Below are 22894 nucleotides of genomic sequence, written 5' to 3'. Positions count from 1 at the left end.
CAGGCCCATTGTGTGAGATGGGATGGGGTGTCCATGTGAGGGAGTAACCAGTGCTGAGTGCAGCTTGTCCCAGACCCAGACTAGTGTGTCTTGTTCCTTTCTGGTGTTGTGACACAGTCACAGCCCTAAGACGCGGGACTCATCTACACACTATAGTCTACTCTCTGTGGTGGGAGGAGTTATTTCCTGGCTCTCCATGTTTAGCTGTTTTTTGTAAAAAGAAATAGTTAACAAACAATGTTAGCCTTTTCTGCAGCTATAGGGCATATATGGTATCAATCTTTGATGGACGCAGTGCTTAAACAATGGAAAAAACACTAACTTTGTCCAAAAATGTCTCATGTTTAGCTGTTTTCCACTTTTTCTATGGTCATTTTAGGCTTTTGGACCAGGGTGAAGGGAGTATCTGCCATCAAACAAGAAGACAGCTGCATGTAACTACGACGGTGTTTGCTAGTTCACCTTACATGCATTAATTTAATAACGTGATTAGCCTACTCAACGTAAATTACACACAAACAACATTAAGCTACTCGCCCAGAGAAGAACGGCTGCTGCTGCCATCATCATCCATCATCATTTCTGCTACACTGGCAGGGCTAGGGGCCAGGACTCTCCTCTTCGGGTTCTTAGGAGATGTTGCTAACTCTGGGTCCGATAACAGGCACCACACCCGCAGTAGATGTGCACGGTGTGAGGTCTCGCAGCAAGCTATCAAATACGGCGCATTTCTCGGCTTTAAAAAAAAAAGCACTATACATCACCAGGTTCGTCATCAGATTCAAGGTGTTACCTCCTTTGCACAGTATCACCTTAAAGCACTTGTTGCAGGCTGCTGAGTTTGCATCTTTTGTTGTGAAGTACAGCCAGACTTTTGACCGCTTCACCTTGGGCATTTTTACTTGTTGGTTCCAGGGCCGGTGGTTGGACATTGTGGTGTGGTAGTTCACCGGCTTCCTTGGTGGCCAGGGGTGGCTTTGAGCTCTTCCATGTCAGGAGGTAACTGTCTTGTGTACTGGGCAGTTCTTCAGCACATGGAGCACTGGGACCCTGGTCTCGGCTCTCACCTATAGTGGGATCTGCTGCTCATCGACTGGCCCTCTGGGGCTGTCACTCTTTGGCCATAGGTGCCCATCTAGGGCCTCTTCCCTTTTTCCTTCTTGCCCTGCCGTAGACAGGATCATACTCTATACAACATATATTGTAATAACCAAAATAGCATGCATAGACGATATACTGTTATCGCTACGTGTTGGATACACTGTGTATGTTAACGCAGGTCAACAGCAAGCCAAACTCAATTTTCATGAGCCAGGAAACTGAGCATCTTGCTCCTTTATTACAGTCTTCTCGACGGCTTACAACTTTTACAACTGTGGGTTGAATAGCTCGATGAAAGTTCTGAGTGAAACTAAAAAATAAACCAGAAAATAAAATATCCTTTAGCTCTTTAACATTGTGAAATAAATGCAGAAAAGAAATAGTTAGTAATAGAAAACATGTATCAAAGTTAGTCTTAGCTGCTAAGTAATGATAAACAGTAGTTTTAACAATCCTCTGATATGCATATTCGATTGCTAGCATCATTGCTATGTTAATAGACCATGCTCTAAGCAAAAACCGATTCTGGGATAAGGCTAATTTCTGGTACAAACACATTCACACAACGATCTCTAAATCAGCATATAAAACATATAAAACAAACCAGAACATGTAATAAACTTACAGCCATTGCTTTTGATGATGTATATAAAGATTCAGGCCACAGGAGATGAAATTTAAACACAGATAGGCAGGTTTTCTGTACAATGCTTTTTTCCCAACTGACTGCAGCTCCTGCTTTCCACAATGCATTGCGATCACAGATTACTCCTTCAAAATAAGATACAGAAAAACTAATGCTGACTGTATAGAATATATTTTTAACTAAATGACTCTCTTTTTTAACATAAATTACCACAGTTGAAATATTACATTTTTATCACTATATTATTATGAACCATTTTTAATCTTTTACTTGGGACAGAGAAGACAAAATAAACAGTTAAACCTTAAACAAGGGGAGCCCATAGAGAATATACAGAGCTGATTTGGAAAAGCAAAATGTGTTTGGCACAACAGTGCATTCATATCATAATTCTGATTGCAAAGGCTGCCAGACAGAACTGGATTTTTAAAAAGAAAAAAAGGAAAAACAGAAATATCATCATCCTCAACTCTGCTCCACTGACACTGACACCTTCAACGGCAACACTTTCACTTCATCATCAGTGCTAATGTATGGGAACATCCTGTCAGTGAAAGTGTGTGTGAAGGTGTGTATGTGTGTGTTAGTATCAAGATCAGAGAACGACAGCTTTCCTCTGTTCCAGTCCAGATTCACTCTGATCCTCTGGATCATCTGTGCTGCGAGAGCAGTGGATCCTGCTAATGGAGACCATGCTGAGTATTTATCTTCCTCAAACCATATTATCCATAATCCAGACAGTATGCTTCCCTTCCTCTTCACAGACTCTGCTAGAACACCCAGTCCCCACCATGTACTGTCTCCAACTTCAATATCCCAGCTGTGAGTCCCTGAGTTAAAGCCCTCAGAGCCCAGGACAGAGCTGTAATAATCAAATCTCTCTGGATTATCAGGAAGCTGCTGCCTCTCTCCTCGTCGTCTCACACTGGTCAAATCTTCAGACAGGATGAGTTTTGGATGAGCAGTGTTTGGGTCCAGAATGAGAGGAGTGTAGGAGACCATGTCCTTCATGTTGTTCCAGATGTTGAAGGTCAGGTTGCCCAGGTGTTTGGCCTGGTCTATCAGAGCTCCTGAGGGCAGCTGTGGATCATCCAGCAGGGGGCAGCGCTGGACTCTTTCCACTGCAGCCTTGTAGTTGTGCAGGAATGAGACGTCTTCAGCTCTCAGCTCCTCCTCTGTGGCTCTGACTGTGTCTGAAAGAGCTGCTATCTCTCTGCTCAGAGCCTCCATCTTCTCCTTCATCATCCCACTCTTCTGCTCCTCTTCCTCCCTCAGTGCAGCCAGCCTGGCCTCCTCTTCCTCTGCTAGAAACTGCTGAAGCTTCTTAAACTGCTCCTTAATCTGCCTCTCTGTGTGTCGGGCCTGGACCTTAATGTGTTCTGCTGTTTGATCAAACTTCACTTGAACTCGTTTGCAAACCTTTAACTTCTTCTTTAAGGGCTCCAGAGTTTCCTGAAGTTCCTTCTTGTGTTGTTGTGCAGCTTCATCGATGGGTCTGAATCTGTGATTGGTGTGTTTTTCTGTTTCTCTGCAGATGTGACACACTGGCACTATGCTCTGCTCTCTGAAGACCTCCTGACAGACCGGACAGCAGAGATCCTCCTCTGATCTGGAAGCCATTGAGTCTGCGAGTGAAGCTGAAAACAGCAGACAGGAAGTACAGTCAGTCCTGGTTCCCCTCCCTCCTCTACCACCTTCACTGAAACTTCCTTTGAGTCGTGTTTTTGCTCAAACTCACATTCAGTGTGTGGAGCGTCAGCAGCTTGAAGCAGCAGTGTTGGAGTTTTCCACTTTTCTCTCCTGTAGCTGGACTCACTCAGAGGAAGCTGCTAGTTTGGACCAAATGTGAGTGTGATTCCAGTGTTGTTGTTGTTACAGCCCTTACAACTCAGAGTGTGTTTTATTCCAAAGTTCAGACTGCCAGAAGCTGCAAAAGTTATTGATTAACAGCGTTTATCTCATTTCACTTGCACAGGTCAGTGCATGAAATCAGCTGTTTGAGAACGTTTAGCATCAATGTGCTGCAGGAGCATGAAAACATGATGTTGCTTTTTTCTGCTTTGGTGGATAATTTACAGTATAGAGGCATGAACAAACTACATTATATAATTCATTGTATGAATAGCCTCTTTGGGCAGCTTTGATAGTGTTGTTTTTGTTGCAAAGTAAGCAAAGCATTTCATCGTGAATCACGTGCAATTAAAACAGAAGAATACCTCGATAAAAACTCAGTCATTCAGTTCAGAAAATTACAAAAAGGTTGGATCTGTTCATCTGGACGTAGCATTTTTAGTCAGAGAAATGTTTCGTCACTCATCCAAGTGACTTCTTCAGTATCAACTGACTGGAGGTTTCCCTAAATCTTATAAACAGTACATTTGCACAATAACTAAAACTCGCCCACAGACTAACAATAGGCTGTAACCTCAGCTTTGTGATCATTAATATTCAAATTGTCACAGCCATCAATCAAAAACGATCGATCAGTGGTCTTTGATCAAGACTTTTGGGGTTTTATTTACCTGGGTGATTGAGCATGCTTTAAGAAAAGTTATGAAAATAATTTGTTAAATATGTTTTTTACAGTAAAAAAAACCCCTTTTCTACTCAGATGTTAGTTGTTGTAATAGTTTTATTACAACATTTTGCCACATTGCCTTTTTCATAAGTTGGCCTACTCTTTTTAGTTTTATCAATATTGGCAATAGTGAGAGGTGTTATTGTTGGGTTCGAATATATTTGATATAGGTCATCGAATTAATGCAAATTTCATGTTTTTAGCTGTTATAATCTGATGAGCAATATTTTATTTTATTTTTTTGTTGTTTCATTTTTCAATTTTTCCCCCCTGGACATGATTCAGCCAATACCGAGAGAGGAAATCTGTGCAGCACAGCGGCAAGACCCCGTGATAGGTATAATGTATGAGTCTGTAGTGCAAAACAAAAGGCCCACCACACAGGAAATTAAAACTGAGAGCACTGAGTTTAAAGCATTAGCTAGAGAGTGGAGCAAACTAAAAATCAGAGAGGATGGAACTATGTTCAGAGAGACTCGACACAAAAAACAACTAGTTCTCCCCTCAGCTTACCACCCGCTAGTGCTCAATGAACTACACCAACAAATGGGTCACTTGGGATCAGAAAGGACCCTTTCTTTTGGCCTAAGATGCAAAGAGACATTGAACACTTTGTCAGTAATGTTTGTGAGTGTCTCAAACAGAGGAAGCCAAACAGGCAGGCACGGGCACCTATGTTGAGCATAGAGACCACTCATCCATTTCAGTTGGTTTCAGTTGACTTTTTGCACCTGGAGCAATGCAAGGGGTGTGTGAATACATACTTGTAGTTATGGACCACTACACCCGCTTCGCTCAGGCCTATGCAACTACAAATAAGTCAGCTAAGACTGTAGCAGAAAAACTATTCAATGATTATTGTCTCAGGTTTGGTTTTCCAGAAAAACTACACCACGATTTGGGGCGAGAGTTTGAGAATAGACTATTGAACCATTTAAAAGAACTGGCTGGTGTTAAAGGGTCACACACTACTCCTTATCACCCACAAGGAAATGGGCAGACCGAAAGATTCAACAGGACCCTGCTCTCAATGTTAAGAACACTAACAGAGGAACAGAAAAGAGACTGGAAAAGCCACCTCCATAAAGTTGTACATGCCTACAATTGTACTGTTAATGAGGCCACTGGCTACCCTCCTTTTCTCCTAATGTTTGGTAGGTCACCACGGTTACCAGTTGACCTTCTCTTTGGCATTGAGCAGGAGGACAGTTCAGGCTCCTACCAGGACTATGTGGACAGATGGAGAAGGAGAATGGCTGAAGCTTGCACTGTCGCCTCCAAAAATGCAGCTAAGTCGGCTGGCCGAGGTAAAAAGCAGTACAACAAAAGTGTGCATGGTCCACCACTTTAAATAGGGAGTCGTGTCCTTGTTAGAAATGTTGTGGAGAGGGGTGTGCCAGGTAAAATCCGCTCCTATTGGGAAGACAACATCTACATCATTAAAAGACAAAAGGGAGAGGACAGTCCTGTGTTTGAGTTAGAGCCAGAGAATGGTAAAGGCAGGACAAGGATTTTGCACAGGAATATGTTGTTGCCTTGCGATTTTCTTCCGCTCCCAGCAGATAAGGAGGCAACTGTAACTAGTACTAGAACAAGGAAAAAACATTATAACAAACGGAAACAAGCATGCATACAAGTGGGGAGTGAGGAGGAGGAGGAGGACACAGATGAGTTTTCTGATGCGGTTTTCACCTGGCCTTATCCTGAGCCTCAGTGTTCACCCACATTGGACCCCACAGCGGCAGAGTTTATGCCACTAAGGGACGGGGGTGAGCCAGATGAGTTTCCTCACATGTCAGGAGATGGCCAGGGGGACCCCAGCCAAACTGATGAGGAGAAGATGGACAATATGGAACCAGAGGATGTGGCTATTGTGGGTGCAGGGGAGGTGGACAGCAGCTCTGATGTCGAAGAGGCTTTGGAAACAGACCAGCCAAGTCCATACCCAAAGAGAGAAAGGAGGAGACCACAGACTTTGACCTATAGTAAACTTGGACAACCAAGTCTTGAAGAAAGAATAGTGGCCACTAAATGTGTGAATGTTCAGGGTTACTGGCAACCTTGGTAAAAGAGGAAGATATAATATTTACACTTTGTACCCCTATTTCAGATGGTAACAAATGTACCTATGTTGATTGAGATATCGTGACACATGGATTGCAGGCCGAACATGTGTATGAGTAAAGGGAAGATGCTCAGTGTTCACATGAGATGTGGACAAAGTTAACGCCCTTACAGTAAAATAGCATGGTAATTTGATAGATTGAAATTTGGACTAAAAAAAAAAAACCTAAACTGATACAAAAGGAGTACAGGGAGTGCAGAATTATTAGGCAAGTTGTATTTTTGAGGAATAATATTATTATTGAACAACAACCATGTTCTCAATAAACCCAAAAAACTCATTAATATCAAAGCTGAATGTTTTTGGAAGTAGTTTTTAGTTTGTTTTTAGTTTTAGCTATTTTAGGGGGATATCTGTGTGTGCAGGTGACTATTACTGTGCATAATTATTAGGCAACTTAACAAAAAACAAATATATACCCATTTCAATTATTTATTTTTACCAGTGAAACCAATATAACATCTCCACATTCACAAATATACATTTCTGACATTCAAAAACAAAACAAAAACAAATCAGCGACCAATATAGCCACCTTTCTTTGCAAGGACACTCAAAAGCCTGCCATCCATGGATTCTGTCAGTGTTTTGATCTGTTCACCATCAACATTGCGTGCAGCAGCAACCACAGCCTCCCAGACACTGTTCAGAGAGGTGTACTGTTTTCCCTCCTTGTAAATCTCATATTTGATGATGGACCACAGGTTCTCAATGGGGTTCAGATCAGGTGAACAAGGAGGCCATGTCATTAGTTTTTCTTCTTTTATACCCTTTCTTGCCAGCCACGCTGTGGAGTACTTGGACACGTGTGATGGAGCATTGTCCTGCATGAAAATCATGTTTTTCTTGAAGGATGCAGACTTCTTCCTGTACCACTGCTTGAAGAAGGTGTCTTCCAGAAACTGGCAGTAGGACTGGGAGTTGAGCTTGACTCCATCCTCAACCCGAAAAGGCCCCATAAGCTCATCTTTGATGATACCAGCCCAAACCAGTACTCCACCTCCACCTTGCTGGCGTCTGAGTTGGACTGGAGCTCTCTGCCCTTTACCAATCCAGCCACGGGCCCATCCATCTGGCCCATCAAGACTCACTCTCATTTCATCAGTCCATAAAACCTTAGAAAAACCAGTCTTGAGATATTTCTTGGCCCAGTCTTGACGTTTCAGCTTGTGTGTCTTGTTCAGTGGTGGTCGTCTTTCAGCCTTTCTTACCTTGGCCATGTCTCTGAGTATTGCACACCTTGTGCTTTTGGGCACTCCAGTGATGTTGCAGCTCTGAAATATGGCCAAACTGGTGGCAAGTGGCATCTTGGCAGCTGCATGCTTGACTTTTCTCAGTTCATGGGCAGTTATTTTGCGCCTTGGTTTTTCCACACGCTTCTTGCGACCCTGTTGACTATTTTGAATGAAACGCTTGATTGTTCGATGATCACGCTTCAGAAGCTTTGCAATTTTGAGACTGCTGCATATCTCACTATTTTTGACTTTTCTGAGCCTGTCAAGTCCTTCTTTTGACCCATTTTGCCAAAGGAAAGGACGTTGCCTAATAATTATGCACACCTGATATAGGGTGTTGATGTCATTAGACCACACCCCTTCTCATTACAGAGATGCACATCACCTAATATGCTTAATTGGTACTAGGCTTTCGAGCCTATACAGCTTGGAGTAAGACAACATGCATGAAGAGGATGATGTGGACAAAATACTCATTTGCCTAATAATTCTGCACTCCCTGTATACACAACTACAGTGCACGGTAGTTTGGGTAACTTTTAAAAAAATGGTGTAATGTAACCTGGTAAATAGTCCATGCCATTCTATTGTTCTCTATGGATTGTAGATTGAAAGGCACATTTATGTCGGGACGACATTTCTCGAGTCGGGGAGAGTGTGAGAGATACACATATTGACGGGGTCGGGTTATGTTAAAAAGTATAAATTGTTATACTTTGTTCATTGGTTGAAAGGTACCCCACACTTCTTTTTTTTCTTGCTTGTTTGTTCTGGTGTATTTTTCATTTGAACTGTTATTGTGCCAGAGTACTCATATTTACAATATGGCATTGAACGCCCCATTGGTGTGTCAGGAAAACTCTTTTGTACGTAGGTTCCTTGAAGGGGATTGGAGTCGTTCTCTTTTTCCACTGCAGCCAAGGGCTAGGAGTTGAAGAGGAGTTGCTGTATGTTTTTGTCATCGATCTGATTTTGAAATAAAGCATATGCAGTGAGAAAGCAACTCCCGGAGTCATCCCTGCCTTAAAGCTGCAACAAATGAAATCATTAAAAATTATTTGGTGTTTTTTTTTAAATATATTTTTTTATTAGTTTTTCTGTTTTCACAAATAGTACATAATTACATAACATAATAAAGTGTACAATTCAGAACCAAAAATAAATAAATAAATAAAAACTAACAAAAAATAAAAATAAATAAACAAAACAAAAACAGACTGATAACTAAGCACAGAACACCAGCTCAGTTCCATCTAAAAATAAATAAATAAATAAATAAAGAGAGAATACAATACAGTACAAAACCTGTGGTCCCAATAGTACGTTGCAGTTTGAACACTCAAGAGAATCCTTGTAACATAATATTAGAAACATCAGGTTCCACATAATTCAAGTATGGTTCCCACACCTTAAAGAATTGATCTGTTTTTGAATGCAGTATACATGTAAGATATTCCAATGGTACTAGATCCAACACTACTCTTTGCCAACCTTTAATAGTTGGTGCTTTTTCATAAATCCATTGGAGTAGTATATTCTTCCTTGCCGCATAGATGAGAACACAGTGGAATCTCCTATTATTCTTGGATATTAATCGCCGCCTGGGGAGGGCCAGTATGAGAGACAGAGGGTCCAAACCTCCAGGTTCATTATGACATCTATAAAGAGAAACTTCACAATTATAATTTACAACTGAGGAATGCAAGAAGGTCCTACTTCTCTGACATCATCACTAAAAACAGCCATAATGCTCGGGTCTTATTTTCTACAGTTGACAGGCTAACAAACCCTCCTGTGCCAGTGGCAGCTGAACTTCATTCAACCATGGCCTGCAATGACTTTGCCAAATTCTTCACAGACAAAATCCAAAAGATTAGACAAGCAGTTGGTACATCAACAGCAGATCCGGGATATGTACTGTGTCCACCGAAAAACTGTTTAAACACCATCAAACAGTTTCACCCGATTAACAGCAAAGACCTGGAGGACATCTTAGGTCAACTGAACTCCGCCTCTTGCTGTTTAGATGTCCTGCCAACAAGTTTTTTCAAAAAGGTCTTAAAGACTTTAGAGCCAGACCTGTTACAGATCGTCAACTTTTCCTTAACCCTTTACAGCCGATCGGAGCGGGCACGCTCTGTTTTGCGTAACTATTTTTAAATCCCGGTAGCTCTGCAACCACGTGAGCTAGCGCAATCATTTTTTTTGCATATGAAACCGGAGGAGATGTACTTACATCTTATGCCATCAGCTTGTCCTAGGTCTCAGTTTCCTTCCACATATATCTTTGCAAAAACTGCATAAAAATCACTTGCAGCAACAAAAACATAATATTCCAGAAACACGCTTCGCCGATCCGATCAGCTGTTTGTAACACTTCCTACGTCCATCAGCGCGAACTATCACATGACCGCATGACCTGCCCGAAACCGGAAGTGACGTCATTTTGCGGAAATGTAGTTTTTTACGATCGGGGCCTTATGAGCCTATACTTGTGTTTTAAAAAGTTATGTTTGAGTTTATGACTTTCTGTGTCGTTTCTGGGATGCTTAGGACTCATATTTGATGCATATGCTGTTATTTTGCAAATTTGCAGTATAATATTTATTTTCGTTTTTCCTGCAGTATATAAAAATTGGTGTATTTCAAAAATAAAACTATGAAGACACTCAAAATAAATTTCCTGTGGTGGGAAACTAGTTTGTGCAACTTTTTTGTATTTACAGTTTTGAGGGATAAGCCTCTTAAATTTCTCTAACTAGAAATATATGTTAAAAAAACAAAAACGATTTTCAATTTTTTTTGTAGTTTATTGCACTTTTTTGCAATTTATGTAATTACTATGCACCTAATGCAGACATATTATTAAAGTTTGGGCTATAATGGTTGTATTGATGTATAGCAACTTGAAATGCTCCCAAAAATGGCTCCACAGCATGTAAAAATATAATATAAGCTCTGGTGGACTTGGTTCTATGGTAAGTCTTAAAGGGTTAATGTCAGGTGTGTTTCCAGAACCACTAAAAACTGCTGTAATCAAACCTATACTGAAAAAGGACAATCTTGACAAGACACAAATGAAAAACTACAGGCCGATTTCAAATCTCCCATTTTTAAGTAAGATCATTGAAAAAGCAGTTTCTCAACAGCTCAGTTACTTCTTAAAACAGAATAACTGCTACGATGCCTTCCAGTCAGGTTTTAGACAGAACCACAGCACTGAAACCGCTCTGACCAAAGTGTTTAATGACATATGTCTGAATACAGACAGTGGAAAAATGTCAGTCTTAGTTTTACTGGATCTCAGTGCAGCATTTGATACAGTTGACCACAACATATTACTCAAACGACTGGAGAACTGGACAGGTCTTTCAGGAACTGTACTAAACTGGTTCAAAACATACTTAGAAAACAGGAAATACTTTGTATCAATAGGTAACTTCACATCCGAGCAGACAAGTATCACATGTGGAGTTCCCCAAGGTTCCATCTTGGGACCCCCTCTGTTTAACATTTACATGCTCCCACTGGCACAGATTATAAAGAACAACAAAATAAACTACCACAGCTATGCAGATGACACACAAATATATATCACAATGTCACCAGGAGACCGAGGCCCTGTACAGGCTCTTGGTAAATGCATTGAGGAAATTAATGACTGGTTGTGCCACAATTTTCTCCAACTAAACAAAGACAAAACTGAAGTAATAGTCTTTGGCGCCAAAGAAAAACGATTACAGGTCACCAGAGAACTTCAATCTATACATCTAAAAACCACAAACCAGGCGAGAAATTTGGGTGTAGTGATGGATGCAGACCTAAACTTAGAGAAACACATTAAGACAATAACAAAATCAGCTTACTATCACCTCAAGAATATTTCAAGGATAAAAGATCTGATGTCTCAACAGGACCTGGAAAAACTAGTCCATGCATTCATCTTTAGTAGGCTTGATTACTGTAACAGCATCTTTACAGGTCTACCTAAAAAATCAGTCAGACAACTACAGCTCATTCAGAACTCTGCTGCTCGAGTCCTCACTAAGACCAAAAAAGTGGACCACATCAGTCCAGCTCTGAGGTCTTTACACTGGTTGCCTGTCCGTCAGAGGATAGACTTTAAAGTTCTAATGCTGGTCTATAAAGCTCTGAATGGTTTAGGACCAAAATACATCAGTGACCTCCTGACCCAGTATGAACCTTCCAGATCCCTCAGGTCATCTGGATCCGGTCGTTTATCAGTTCCCAGAGTCAGAACCAGACACGGAGAAGCTGCATTCAGCTTTTATGCTCCTTATATCTGGAACAAACTCCCAGAAAGCCTCAGATCAGCTGAAACACTCAGTTTATTTAAATCCAGGTTGAAGACTCACCTATTCTCAGCTGCATTTGAATAAAGCACCAAATCCACACTTTTAAGCTTAAATTTCAAAACTTACATTTAACTACTGATTTTATCTATTGTTCTGATTTTATCTGTTTTGATTTTACATACTGTTTTATTTGTTTGTTAATTAGTTAAGCTTAAATTTCAAAACTTACATTAACTACTGATTTTATCTACTGTTCTGATTTTATCTGTTTTAATTTTACATACTGTTTTGTTTGTTTGTTTGTTTGTTTGTTTGTTTGTTTGTTTGTTTGTTAAGTGTGTTAGAGCTCTGGGTAGCTCCCCAGCTGGGTCTAGACTGGGTCTAGAGAGTATTTTAAATTCAGGGAATTTAAAATAGAAAGTAGCTCGTCCACAGAAGGACTGTGCGCGAACAGGTGTGAAATGTGTGTGTTTAGTTAGTTTGTTTGTTTGCTTGTTTTAATCAATTTTAAATCATGCTTTTTATTTGTTTTTGTTTCTAATGTCTCTGTAAAGCACTTTGAATCACCTTGTTGTTGAATTGTGCTATACAAATAAATTTGCCTTGCCTTCCCTTGCCTATTCTTAATCTGATTCCACAAAAGCATAAAGAAAAAAATTGACTGAAAGTCTAAACTCTCTGGAATAGCTGCTTCAAATTCTTCTTTTTATGTGTGACAGGTGAGACCTGGGCCCTATTTCAGGAAGCCGGTTTAGAAAACTCAGAGTGAAAAACGATACTCAGGGTTGAGTAACCCCGAACTGTCCAACTCGGAATATTCGGTTTCAGAAAGGCTGATAACAATTAGTTCAGTCAACGCGGAGTTGCTTTAACCCCAAGTGAAGCGCGCGGACGAGGATACATAAAGCCCTGATTAGTGGAGCACAGATTAAGCGAGTCACCATGGAGACGGAGGGAAAGAAGGCGCGGTCAACGTATGTCACAGCGCTTGAGGCCGAAATTCTGATGGCAGCATATGCCGATAACATGCAAATTCCGCGGAAAAAAGTAACACAGCCACAGCTGCAAAAGAAAGGGAGCATGCATGGCAAAACATAGCCGACAGAGTCAATGCGTGAGTGTTAATTTAAACATTGATCTAGGGATTTCCACCCATTTAACACGTTATTTTATCATATGTTATTTTATTTGTTATTTTATACATTTTATTTTGTGATGTGATGTGAGCGCAGGTGCAACCCAACAGGCCCCAAACGTTCCTGGCAGCAAGTAAAAATGAAATATAAAAATATAGTCCAAACAGGTAAGGTGTAATTGTATTATGAGCCATAGTGCTTGGTCTGTTTGTCCGATGTAAATCAATTGCAGTTAGAGGCTACATTAATTTTCTTTCTGTAAGCACTTATTGAAATTATCTGAGCACATTACAAGTACATATTTGCTTACTCTGTATGCTCAAATGTGGTCCGTTATAGCCAACAGAAAAAAAGCGGAGGCCTGAAAAACAGGTGGGGGTCCTCCACCACCACCACTCACAGAGGCTGAGCAGTTGGCCCTCAGCCAAAACAGTGGGCGCCCTGTGGCCGAAGGCATCTCTGCGGGGACATCCTCTGAGTCAATAACCCCGCAAGACACAAGTGCCGACATAAGGGGTAAATTCAAAATAATACATGATGTGCATACATCCTTTCTTCACAGTCACCTTTGCAGTGCTACTCATTCATCTGATAAACTCTTTACCATAATGGATTATTTTGTAGTGAAGTTATTTTCCTACTGATTTTGCCTTGCCTCAGTCTTGGTTGTCTTTGAGAGCATAATGACAATGAAGTGTAAGGTGATTGGTATGTTTGTTAATTGCCATTTGGTCCCTTGTAAGTTATAAGTGACCTGTATAAACCTCATATTCTATCAGTTGATGGTGATGGTGTACTGCATCTGGTGCAGCCTCCTGTTGAGCCAGACCAACATGCAGTTGTGAGTAATACTCCACAGATTATATGAGTTTACAGTAGAACAGCAATGTTGTTTATTTCTTTACTACAGGAAAATAATGAAGAAACATTGACAGCTGTTACGGAGGAGGAAGCAACAGAGACACTTATGAGGTGTACATCTTTTAATACTTTGTGTACAGGAAATACAGGCGACCAATAAAGCCAGTTGAACAAAAAATCTGTTTATCCTTCTTTCAACATGTTGAGGTGATGGGTCAAAAGAAATGATTGTGACATATGGTGTCTCTGACTGCGCTTCCATCTTGTATGTCCGTGGGAGGGTCAGGATGTTCATGGTTTGGATCACTGCTGATGTTTGGTTCAGAAGGACAGTGTTCTCCTCTAATTGTGGCAATGTTGTGAAGAATCACACATGCCACAATAATGTCACATGCCCTTTCTGGGGTGACCCTGAGTCTTTGCAGGCACTGGAACCGGGCCTTAAGCATTCCGATAGTCATTTCAACTCTGGCTCTTGTCCTGCAATTAGCCAGATTATATCGCTGCTGTGGGCCCGGTTCAGGGTCAGGGTAAGGGGTAAGCAAATAGGGTAAACATGGATACCCCCTATCACCAAGCAAGTAGCCAGTGAACTCTCCTAAGACAGAAGGATACACTTCAGTTCAAATGTCCCTGAAGCAATTGGTCTTTATATATTTTAAAGTATTCTCAACTCACCATGTCCAAATTTTGTGCTGAGTGTACATTCACGGAATATTTGTGAGTCATGGACAGAGCCTGGCCGCTTGGCTTCCACATTTGTGATAATGTTGGCAGCATCACATATGATCTTCACAGTGCAGAGAACACAAATTAGCATCCATTACTATAATGGAATAATTTGTTAGTTTGAAATGCTACAGGGAACTATGTACCTGTACATTAATGCTGTGGAAAGACTTCCTGTTCACATAGTCTCCTTCATTTACTGAAGGAGCAATGATTGGAATGTGAGTGCCATCTGTACAGCCAATCACGCCTGGGAACCGTGAAAATAAATGTAAAATTTAAGTAGTAGTTCAAGTATCACCACATCATAAATTAAGTTTTGGTCATCCTGATACCTGCAATTTTGTGGAATCCCTCTTTGATAAATCTTGTGGGTCTATGACCGGGGAACACCACAAACGAGTACAGGAGACGTTTCAGTGCAACTGTAACATTCCTGACTGCCCGACAGACGGTAGCCTTGGAAACGTGCTCAGCGTCACCAATATTATACAGAAAGCTCCCGTTTGCAAAAAACCAAAGTGCAATACAAATAATATGTACAGAACTGAGAGGATGTCCGCGATGTGTCACATGAGCAATATTAGGCCTGAGGATGTTATTCACATAACTTATAGATTGTGCTGAGAAACGGTAACGTTCGCACAGAAAATCATCAGGAAATGATAAAATGTCCAAACGCGCTCTAATCACTCTCTCCCGGCGGTGAGCTCTGCGGAGAATTTGGGCTTCACGATCTACTGGGTCTTCAAGGAAGTGGCACGCCATGTCCGACACTTCCTACTGTCAGGTTTCCGACAAAGAGGCGGGGACAGTCAGGGTTAGTTGTAGTAAACCTGCTAGGGGGCAGGTTAGCTTCACGGCGTGTGTCGTCATAGTGACTTGTAACGTTGGGTTGTGTTGTGTGGTTGAGAAGAGGCGGCAAAACACCTAGCAGGCTAGGCGGAAGGATACACACCCACGCTGGTATCAGTAATCCACGGTGGTTCTTTAATACGCATTCTTCAGCAACCGTATAAAAGCCCGGCTGAACGGCTGCGGCTCAACAACAAAATGCCCAGCGTTCATACAACCCAAGCGTTGCAAACAAAACAAAAAAAAGGGTCTGGAAAAGAAAACATAAGTCCGTGCCTCGTTAAGCACGAGCGTGAAGGCACGTGTCCTCATAATCCCAGAGCGAGAGAGAGAGCAGTGGCACACACTGATGACACCATCAACCCTCGACTTGGGTGTCTTAAAGGGACACCACACCATAGTGGCTGTTACATATTCCCCCCGGGTTAAACAAAGGCTGTCCCCAGCCGAACACAGCAAAGGTACAGTTCAAACTTAACCAGCCTCCATACATGGTCAGCAGGATAAGACGTTAAAACCAAAATAGGGGAATGTACAGTCCAAAATTGACAAACTGGCATACATGACAGTGTCCCACATGGTGAATGCCCATTCAAATAAATGTCAAAGAAAGAAAATAAACTTAGGATAGCCAGGACAATGACAGAATGAAATTCCCTCTTATTGGTACATTGCGTTTCCACCGTTTTCCCAAAAATTGCAACAGTAAGCATGAACAAATCACCACAACATGAAAACAGTGCCAACATGAATCGTAGAAAACTCAAACAACGGTCCTGTGACAACAGTAGACCACATGAAACACATCAGAAAGCAAACAAGGTCACTTTATGTCAAATCTGTCAGTATGAAAAGGGTTGGTCCACCTATTGACTGACCAGTCAGCGGTGACCCTAGGAACTCGTCTTGGTCTGAGGTCATAAGAACCTCTAACAGCACACCCATCGGCAGCAGGAGGTGAACTGTTAACCTCTGTCTCCAGAGCAACATCAGCAGTCTCTTGGAAAGAGTTCTGGTCCATGACAAGCGGGGCAGCGTCAGCACAGTCAAAGTCAGTCTCAGCAGGGGCGTTGCTAAAGACCGCGGGAGTTGCGTCAACCGCGTCACAGTCAATGCGGCCCGGGACTGAAAGAGCAGGAGGCAAACTGCTGTCCGGGACACTGAGATCCAAAGCTGCTGTAACATTTAGCTTCGCACGCTGGCTAGACAAAGCTGAGTCCCAGGTATGGAATGGTTGCATGTTCGCAACATGAAAAACTCCCACTCTCTCCCCAGTGTCCACTGTGGTGAGAGAGTAATTCACATCCGACATCCTCTTGGAGATGCGGTAGGGACCCGTGTAAAGCGGGGCCAACTTAGCAGAGAAGTTGGACGATGCATCTGATTTTGGGTGTGACTTTACCCTGACGAGGTCCCCAACTTCATAAGAAACCGTGCGACGTCTCAGATCATAGTAGCGCTTTTGCCTTTCATGACTCTCTCCGAGCACCAAGCGAGCATGTTCGTGAGCATCCCGAAGCGAAGCTCTCAGGTTATCTGAGTGGGACGTTTCCGGGTCGCTCAGTCCCTCCCAGGAGGGTTGAGTGACAAGGTCCAAGGGCGTGTCCAACTCTCGCCCATACAGCATCATGGACGGGCTCAGGCCTGTGCTCTCGTGAGGCGCAGTGCGCAGTGCAAAACAGATCTGGGGAAGATACTTGTCCCAAGAGGTGTGTTTATCCCCAACATAGGCTCGAATGGCCGTTTTCAAAGTGCGATTTACACGCTCAGTTGCATTCGTTTGAGGATGGTATGCAGTTGTTAGTCTGTGTTCAGTCCCAAGAGTCAACAAAACATGCTCAAAGAGTTCACTGACGAAAGGCGTTCCCCTATCAGAAATAAGGTGGGAGGGAGAACCATGTCGGGCAAAAATGTCAGTAATGAACTTGTTCGCAGCAACTTGAGCAGTGGCTTCTCTCACAGCACTCACCTCGACCCATTTTGAGAAATAGTCCACAAAAACAAGGATATAAGCATTCCCTCTTTGTGTGCGGGGCAGCGGGCCAACATAGTCCACCCCTGCGTACTCCCATGGTCTTTGTGGCTGGATAGGGACCATAAGGCCTGCTGTTTTTCTTTGACTCGGCTTAGTGGTTTGACATGAACAACATGAGACCACATACTTTTTCACGTCAGAGTTCATGTGTGGCCAGAAGAATCTGAGACGCAAGCGTGCCAGCGTTTTTGCAATGCCCAGGTGTCCAGCTGTGGGATGATCGTGGTAATATTTGAGCAGATAACCACGGAGGGCAGTAGGAGCAAACAGTTTAAGCTGCTTGAGTGGGTGGAGACCACACTTTGTCTTTGGGTCGAGGAAATAGAGGAGACTGTCATGGACAACGTACTGTTCCAGATCTTGATTATTCTCCCCCGTTTGTTGGTCAGTTTCCAGTTGATTGAGCAACGGGCCTGTGACCGGGTCCTCAAGCTGCAGCTGACGAACATGCAGGCGGTCCGAAACAATCACAGAAGGTAGAGCACGAAGGTCCATGCTCCCAATCACGGCATAGGGAGGGAGAAGATCAATGGGGGCATCCACATCAGGTAGAGGATTACGGGAAAGGGCATCGGGCACCTTATTACGTTCTCCAGGTTTGTGGATGATGCTGAAGTCAAAGTCTTGAAGGCGCAGAGACCACCGAGCAAGCCTGCCAGAGGGATTCGGTCGAGACATCAACCACTTGAGGCTGCTGTGGTCGGTGTAAATGGTTACATGCAAGCCTTCGACATAGGGTCGGAAATGTTCCAAGGCCCAGATCACGGCCAGACACTCCTTCTCTGGAGTTGAGTAGGGCTTTTCCGATTTGTGCATAGCCCGGCTAGCAAATGCTACAGCAACGTCTTTGTCATCCTCATCTTTTTGCATTAATGCTGCCCCAAGACCAGCATCGCATGCATAAGTGTGAATGAAGAATGGACACGAAAAATCTGGGAACCTGAGGACCGGCGCTGAGGTTATTGAATGTTTCAGAAAGTCCACAGCTGCCTGGCACTTGTCATCCCAGTGAAACTGCACGTCCTTTTTAGTGAGGGCGAAGAGTGGCTCTGCATGGCGGGCATAGTCCTGCACAAAGCGGCGATAGTAGCCAGTCAGGCCAAGGAACTGTCGCACCTGCTTTGTTGTGGTCGGCACTCTGAAGTCAGTCACAACTCTCACCTTGTCAGGGTCAGGATGAATGCCAGCCGGCGTAACCCGATAACCAAGGAAGGTGAGTTCTGAAAGGCAGAATTGGCATTTGCTCAGCTTTAAAGAGAGGCCAGCGGACTGAAGCCTACCAAGGACCTCTTTTAAGTCAAGCAGGTGTTGCTCAAAGGTCGGTGATGCGACAACAATGTCATCTAGATACACCGCGCAGGACTTATAAATCAGGCCAGCTAGAACATTGTTCATAAGCCGCTGAAAAGTCGCAGGGGCGTTACACAGGCCGAAAGGAAGGACTCTGAACTGAAACAGGCCACAGTGCGTGATAAAAGCAGTCTTTGGTTTAGCTTCTTCAGCAATGGGGACCTGCCAGTAACCTCGAGCGAGGTCTAGTGTTGTGAGAAACTTCCCTCTCGACAGAAAGTCCAGTGATTCATCCACTCGCGGGAGTGGGTAAGAATCCTTCACGGTCAGCTGATTCAGACCACGGAAGTCAACACAGAACCGTGGTTCGCGGGGGGGTTTGTTCACAATGACCACGGGGGCTGCCCATGGTCCTGATGCAGGTTCGATGATGTTATCCTGTAGCATTTTTTCCACTTGCTCTTCTATGATTTGCTTTTTAGCTGGTGAGGTGCGGTATGGTGGCAAGTTAACAGGCTTTGCATCCCCAGTTACAATGACATGTTCTGCCAGAGAAGTGCGACCAAGGTGGCCATCAAACAGGTCACCAAAACTATTTAATAACTCCAACAGATCTTCCCGTTCCTCAGAATCCAAGTTAGCTTCTCCAGCCTTATCATGGAGCTGCGGGGTGTTCTGCAGGGTCATAGTTCCACACTCAAGATCAGCTTCCACAAAGCCATTTTCAAAGAGTTCATCAAGACATGGGGGATTATCCTCCATAATTACAGTTCTTGTTGGGACATGTATTGTCAGTGAAGTGCGAGTCATGAAGTCCATCCCAAGAACAAAGGGGGATGACAGGTCCTGCACTATCACAAACCGCTGATAGACTCGCTTGCCCATAAATCCAATGGTCAGCCAGGTTATTCCTAATGGACTGCAGTTGGTGCCATTGGCCAGTCTTATTGGGGGAGAATCCCACGGATTCTCTAATGACTGGTTTCGGTGTCTCTTAGATAACAGGTCTGCATTTACTGCTGAAAGAGATGCTCCTGTATCTAGTGTGGCATCCAGAGCCACCCCATTAAAGTTCACTTTAACTCTGAGAGGGGTGTTCCACGATGCTTGCGAAGTTCCATCTTCAATGTGATTGAGCACTGGTGGCACACTTTGATTTGACAAAGGCGATGAGGGCTGAGTTATTGGTTGGGGGGAGGGTTGCCCCTGTGAAACACTCTCCCCCCCCTGAAGTTTCCCGGCCTCCTGCCCGTTGCTCTCGTCTCCCTGACCCCGCCAGTTTCATCTGGATCCGCAGGCTGAGTTACTGGATGTTGGTCAGGAGACAGCGTTTGGGGAAGCTCCGGAGCCATCCTGGGAGAGTGTCGAGCTCCCTGAAAATCAGTGGAACAGTTAGGGCACGAACGAGAGGTAACACCAGGCATGGCATATTTGAAACAGCGGGGTCCTCCCTCAGCTCTGTTTTTCGGCTGAGCTCGGGAGGGCCGTGAAAGGTTAGTGCCAAGAACAGAATGCAGCTCGTGGGCACGCAGCACTAGATCAATTACTGACTTTACAGGCGTTCCGTACAATTCTACTCTGTACTTCTCCACTGCGTGTTTACAGATGAGCTCAATTTGCTCCAGTTCAGATGGTGGGTTCCTCAGTCTCCTAAATTCACTGAGCATGTGGGCAACAAACGTTGGCAGAGGTTCTTCGGGGTGCTGGAAACAGTCCAGGATGCCTCTCAAAATCTGCTCCTGGTTGTCAGCAGGCAAGAAGACGGTTCTGAAAAGTTCACAAAACTTAGCCCATGTAGATACGTGAGGAATGAGCACATTAGACCACTTTCTTGGTTCCTTAGCTAGGAAGTGTGGCAGCTCTCTGAGGATTTGGGCGTCTGTTAGGTCTAAGGAGGTTTTATAAGCAGCAACAGACTGCAGCCATTCTTCTGGGTGAAGGCTGCCATCATTAGCGAACACCTTGGGCTCCAATTTAGCTTGGTGCAATGCCGCAGCAAGGACTCTGGTTGTATTAATTAGCTCCAGTGAATCTGAGTGAGATTGTGACAAGGCTCTGGCGGGCTGTGTGGGGCCAGGTGTTGAGATAGATTGCTGCGTTTCCCTGGTTGGCAGGCCTGGCACATATGGGGTAGAGGAGGCCTGAGGAAAAGGGTGAGTAATCTGGGCAGCTGGCACTTTTGGGACTGGTCGTTTTTGTTGAGTCCACTGCTCCAGAATATTCCTCTGGAGGTCCAAAGAGTCATGAAGACACTGCTGAAGCATATCAACCTCTGCTTGCAGACTTTGCACTTTATGCCCAAGGTCAGCAGTACTATGTCTGGCAGTAAGTCGGTTGGGGTGTAATATAAAGTCTATATCATCACACATGTCATTCAAGTCAGGATGAGTAGCCATAATACACACTTATCAAAGACCCAAATCTATACAAGGTAGCAGTTAAGCAGAAATCAACTTCAGTTCTGGTCACACAAAAATATATGAAACGTGAATTCTGAAGTTTAGCTACACAGCTGACTTTGAAACGTGGAAGTAGAAGGAGTAAACACCCCGGATCAAAAGCATTTAGGTGTAAAATAGATCCAAACTTACGAGTAGCTGTGTATGAGTAACACTTTTTCAAGTCAAATGCACTTAAAACAGCATCTCAATAAGAACAGTTAAGCCACTGAGAATCAATAGCAAATCAGTTTGAAATATAGGCAGCGTTTTTTGTTTTTTTTTAAATATACACTCACAACATCAGTCCGACGATTTTCCAGAGGACTCCAAACTTGTCCAGTCCTGACACGGCATAGAGGTTTGTCCCGTGGAAAAGTTCCCACTTGCAGAGACCGTACGAACGAAGCAAAGTCTGCAGCGTGAGCTCAGCTGGTGAGGAAGAAAAATCCGGTGCTCTTCACTTCGCATACATGCACTTCAGAAACTATGAAGAAGCGGCATCCGTCTCGCGTCCAAGTAGCGTGAATCCACGTTAATCCAAAAATGTCCCAGTAAAGGCGTTCAGCAGATGACGATAATACATCCCGAAAACAGCGCTGCGGCGGCTTCACTCGTTGCCGTGGAAACACACCTCCGTGATCCGGCGAATCGGACGTCCGCGTCGAGGCCAGCCTGGTCTGTTTCCGCGAAGTATGGCGGGCTACTACTAGATCTACTTTGCCGCGATGTACCTTTTAGTGTATCAATCATCAGCTGCTCGAAGATACTGCATACTGAGGTCCAAGAGAAGATGTTCGGGCGCCATTTTGTAACGTTGGGTTGTGTTGTGTGGTTGAGAAGAGGCGGCAAAACACCTAGCAGGCTAGGCGGAAGGATACACACCCACGCTGGTATCAGTAATCCACGGTGGTTCTTTAATACGCATTCTTCAGCAACCGTATAAAAGCCCGGCTGAACGGCTGCGGCTCAACAACAAAATGCCCAGCGTTCATACAACCCAAGCATTGCAAACAAAACAAAAAAAAGGGTCTGGAAAAGAAAACACAAGTCCGTCCCTCGTTAAGCACGAGCGTGAAGGCACGTGTCCTCATAATCCCAGAGCGAGAGAGAGAGCAGTGGCACACACTGATGACACCATCAACCCTCGACTTGGGTGTCTTAAAGGGACACCACACCATAGTGGCTGTTACAGACTCACTCAGGCTTCAGCTGAACTCGCTTTGTGAAACCGAAAACCCAGAGTTTTCGTTAACTCAGGGTATACTTACTCAGTTTTTCCACTAAACCGGCTTCCTGAAATAGGGCCCTGACCTTTGTCGGTAGTTTTCCCCTTTTAGGCAACAGAACATGTCCCACTTGAGTTTCTGTAGTTTGGCAGATGCTTAAAGTCATTTTCACTCTTCTAGAAGGAAACAGTGTTTTATTCCTACAGAGAAATGTGTAGTGGACTCCGCCACCACTTGCCGATACTTATTAGGGTGTGACCCTAACTTGTGAACAGGGATATTCCTGCTGTGGTAAACTGTTCAGTGTAAGTGATGTCCTG

General features: G+C 43.6%; 1 protein-coding gene across 1 annotated transcript; it reads right to left on the bottom strand.

Moving 5' to 3' along the window:
* Positions 1-1228: 1228 nt before the first annotated feature.
* On the bottom strand, positions 1229-3616 carry LOC146578369 (nuclear factor 7, brain-like). The gene is made up of 2 exons (XM_085259206.1): positions 3486-3616; positions 1229-3384 (listed from the first exon to the last, which is right to left on the bottom strand). The coding sequence occupies exon 2, from the start codon at positions 3365-3367 to the stop codon at positions 2213-2215; it is 1155 nt and encodes a 384-aa protein (XP_085115332.1). The 5' UTR covers positions 3368-3384; positions 3486-3616; the 3' UTR covers positions 1229-2212.
* Positions 3617-22894: the final 19278 nt, after the last annotated feature.

The sequence above is a fragment of the Mchenga conophoros genome, linkage group LG3 (assembly GCF_057382185.1).
Source record: "Mchenga conophoros isolate Kocher_MC1m ecotype Shallow Benthic linkage group LG3, M_conophoros_male_GT1.1, whole genome shotgun sequence".
NCBI lineage: Eukaryota > Metazoa > Chordata > Actinopteri > Cichliformes > Cichlidae > Mchenga > Mchenga conophoros.
Note: the sequence above shows the minus strand (reverse complement) of the source record. Positions and strands in the feature narration are given on the sequence as shown.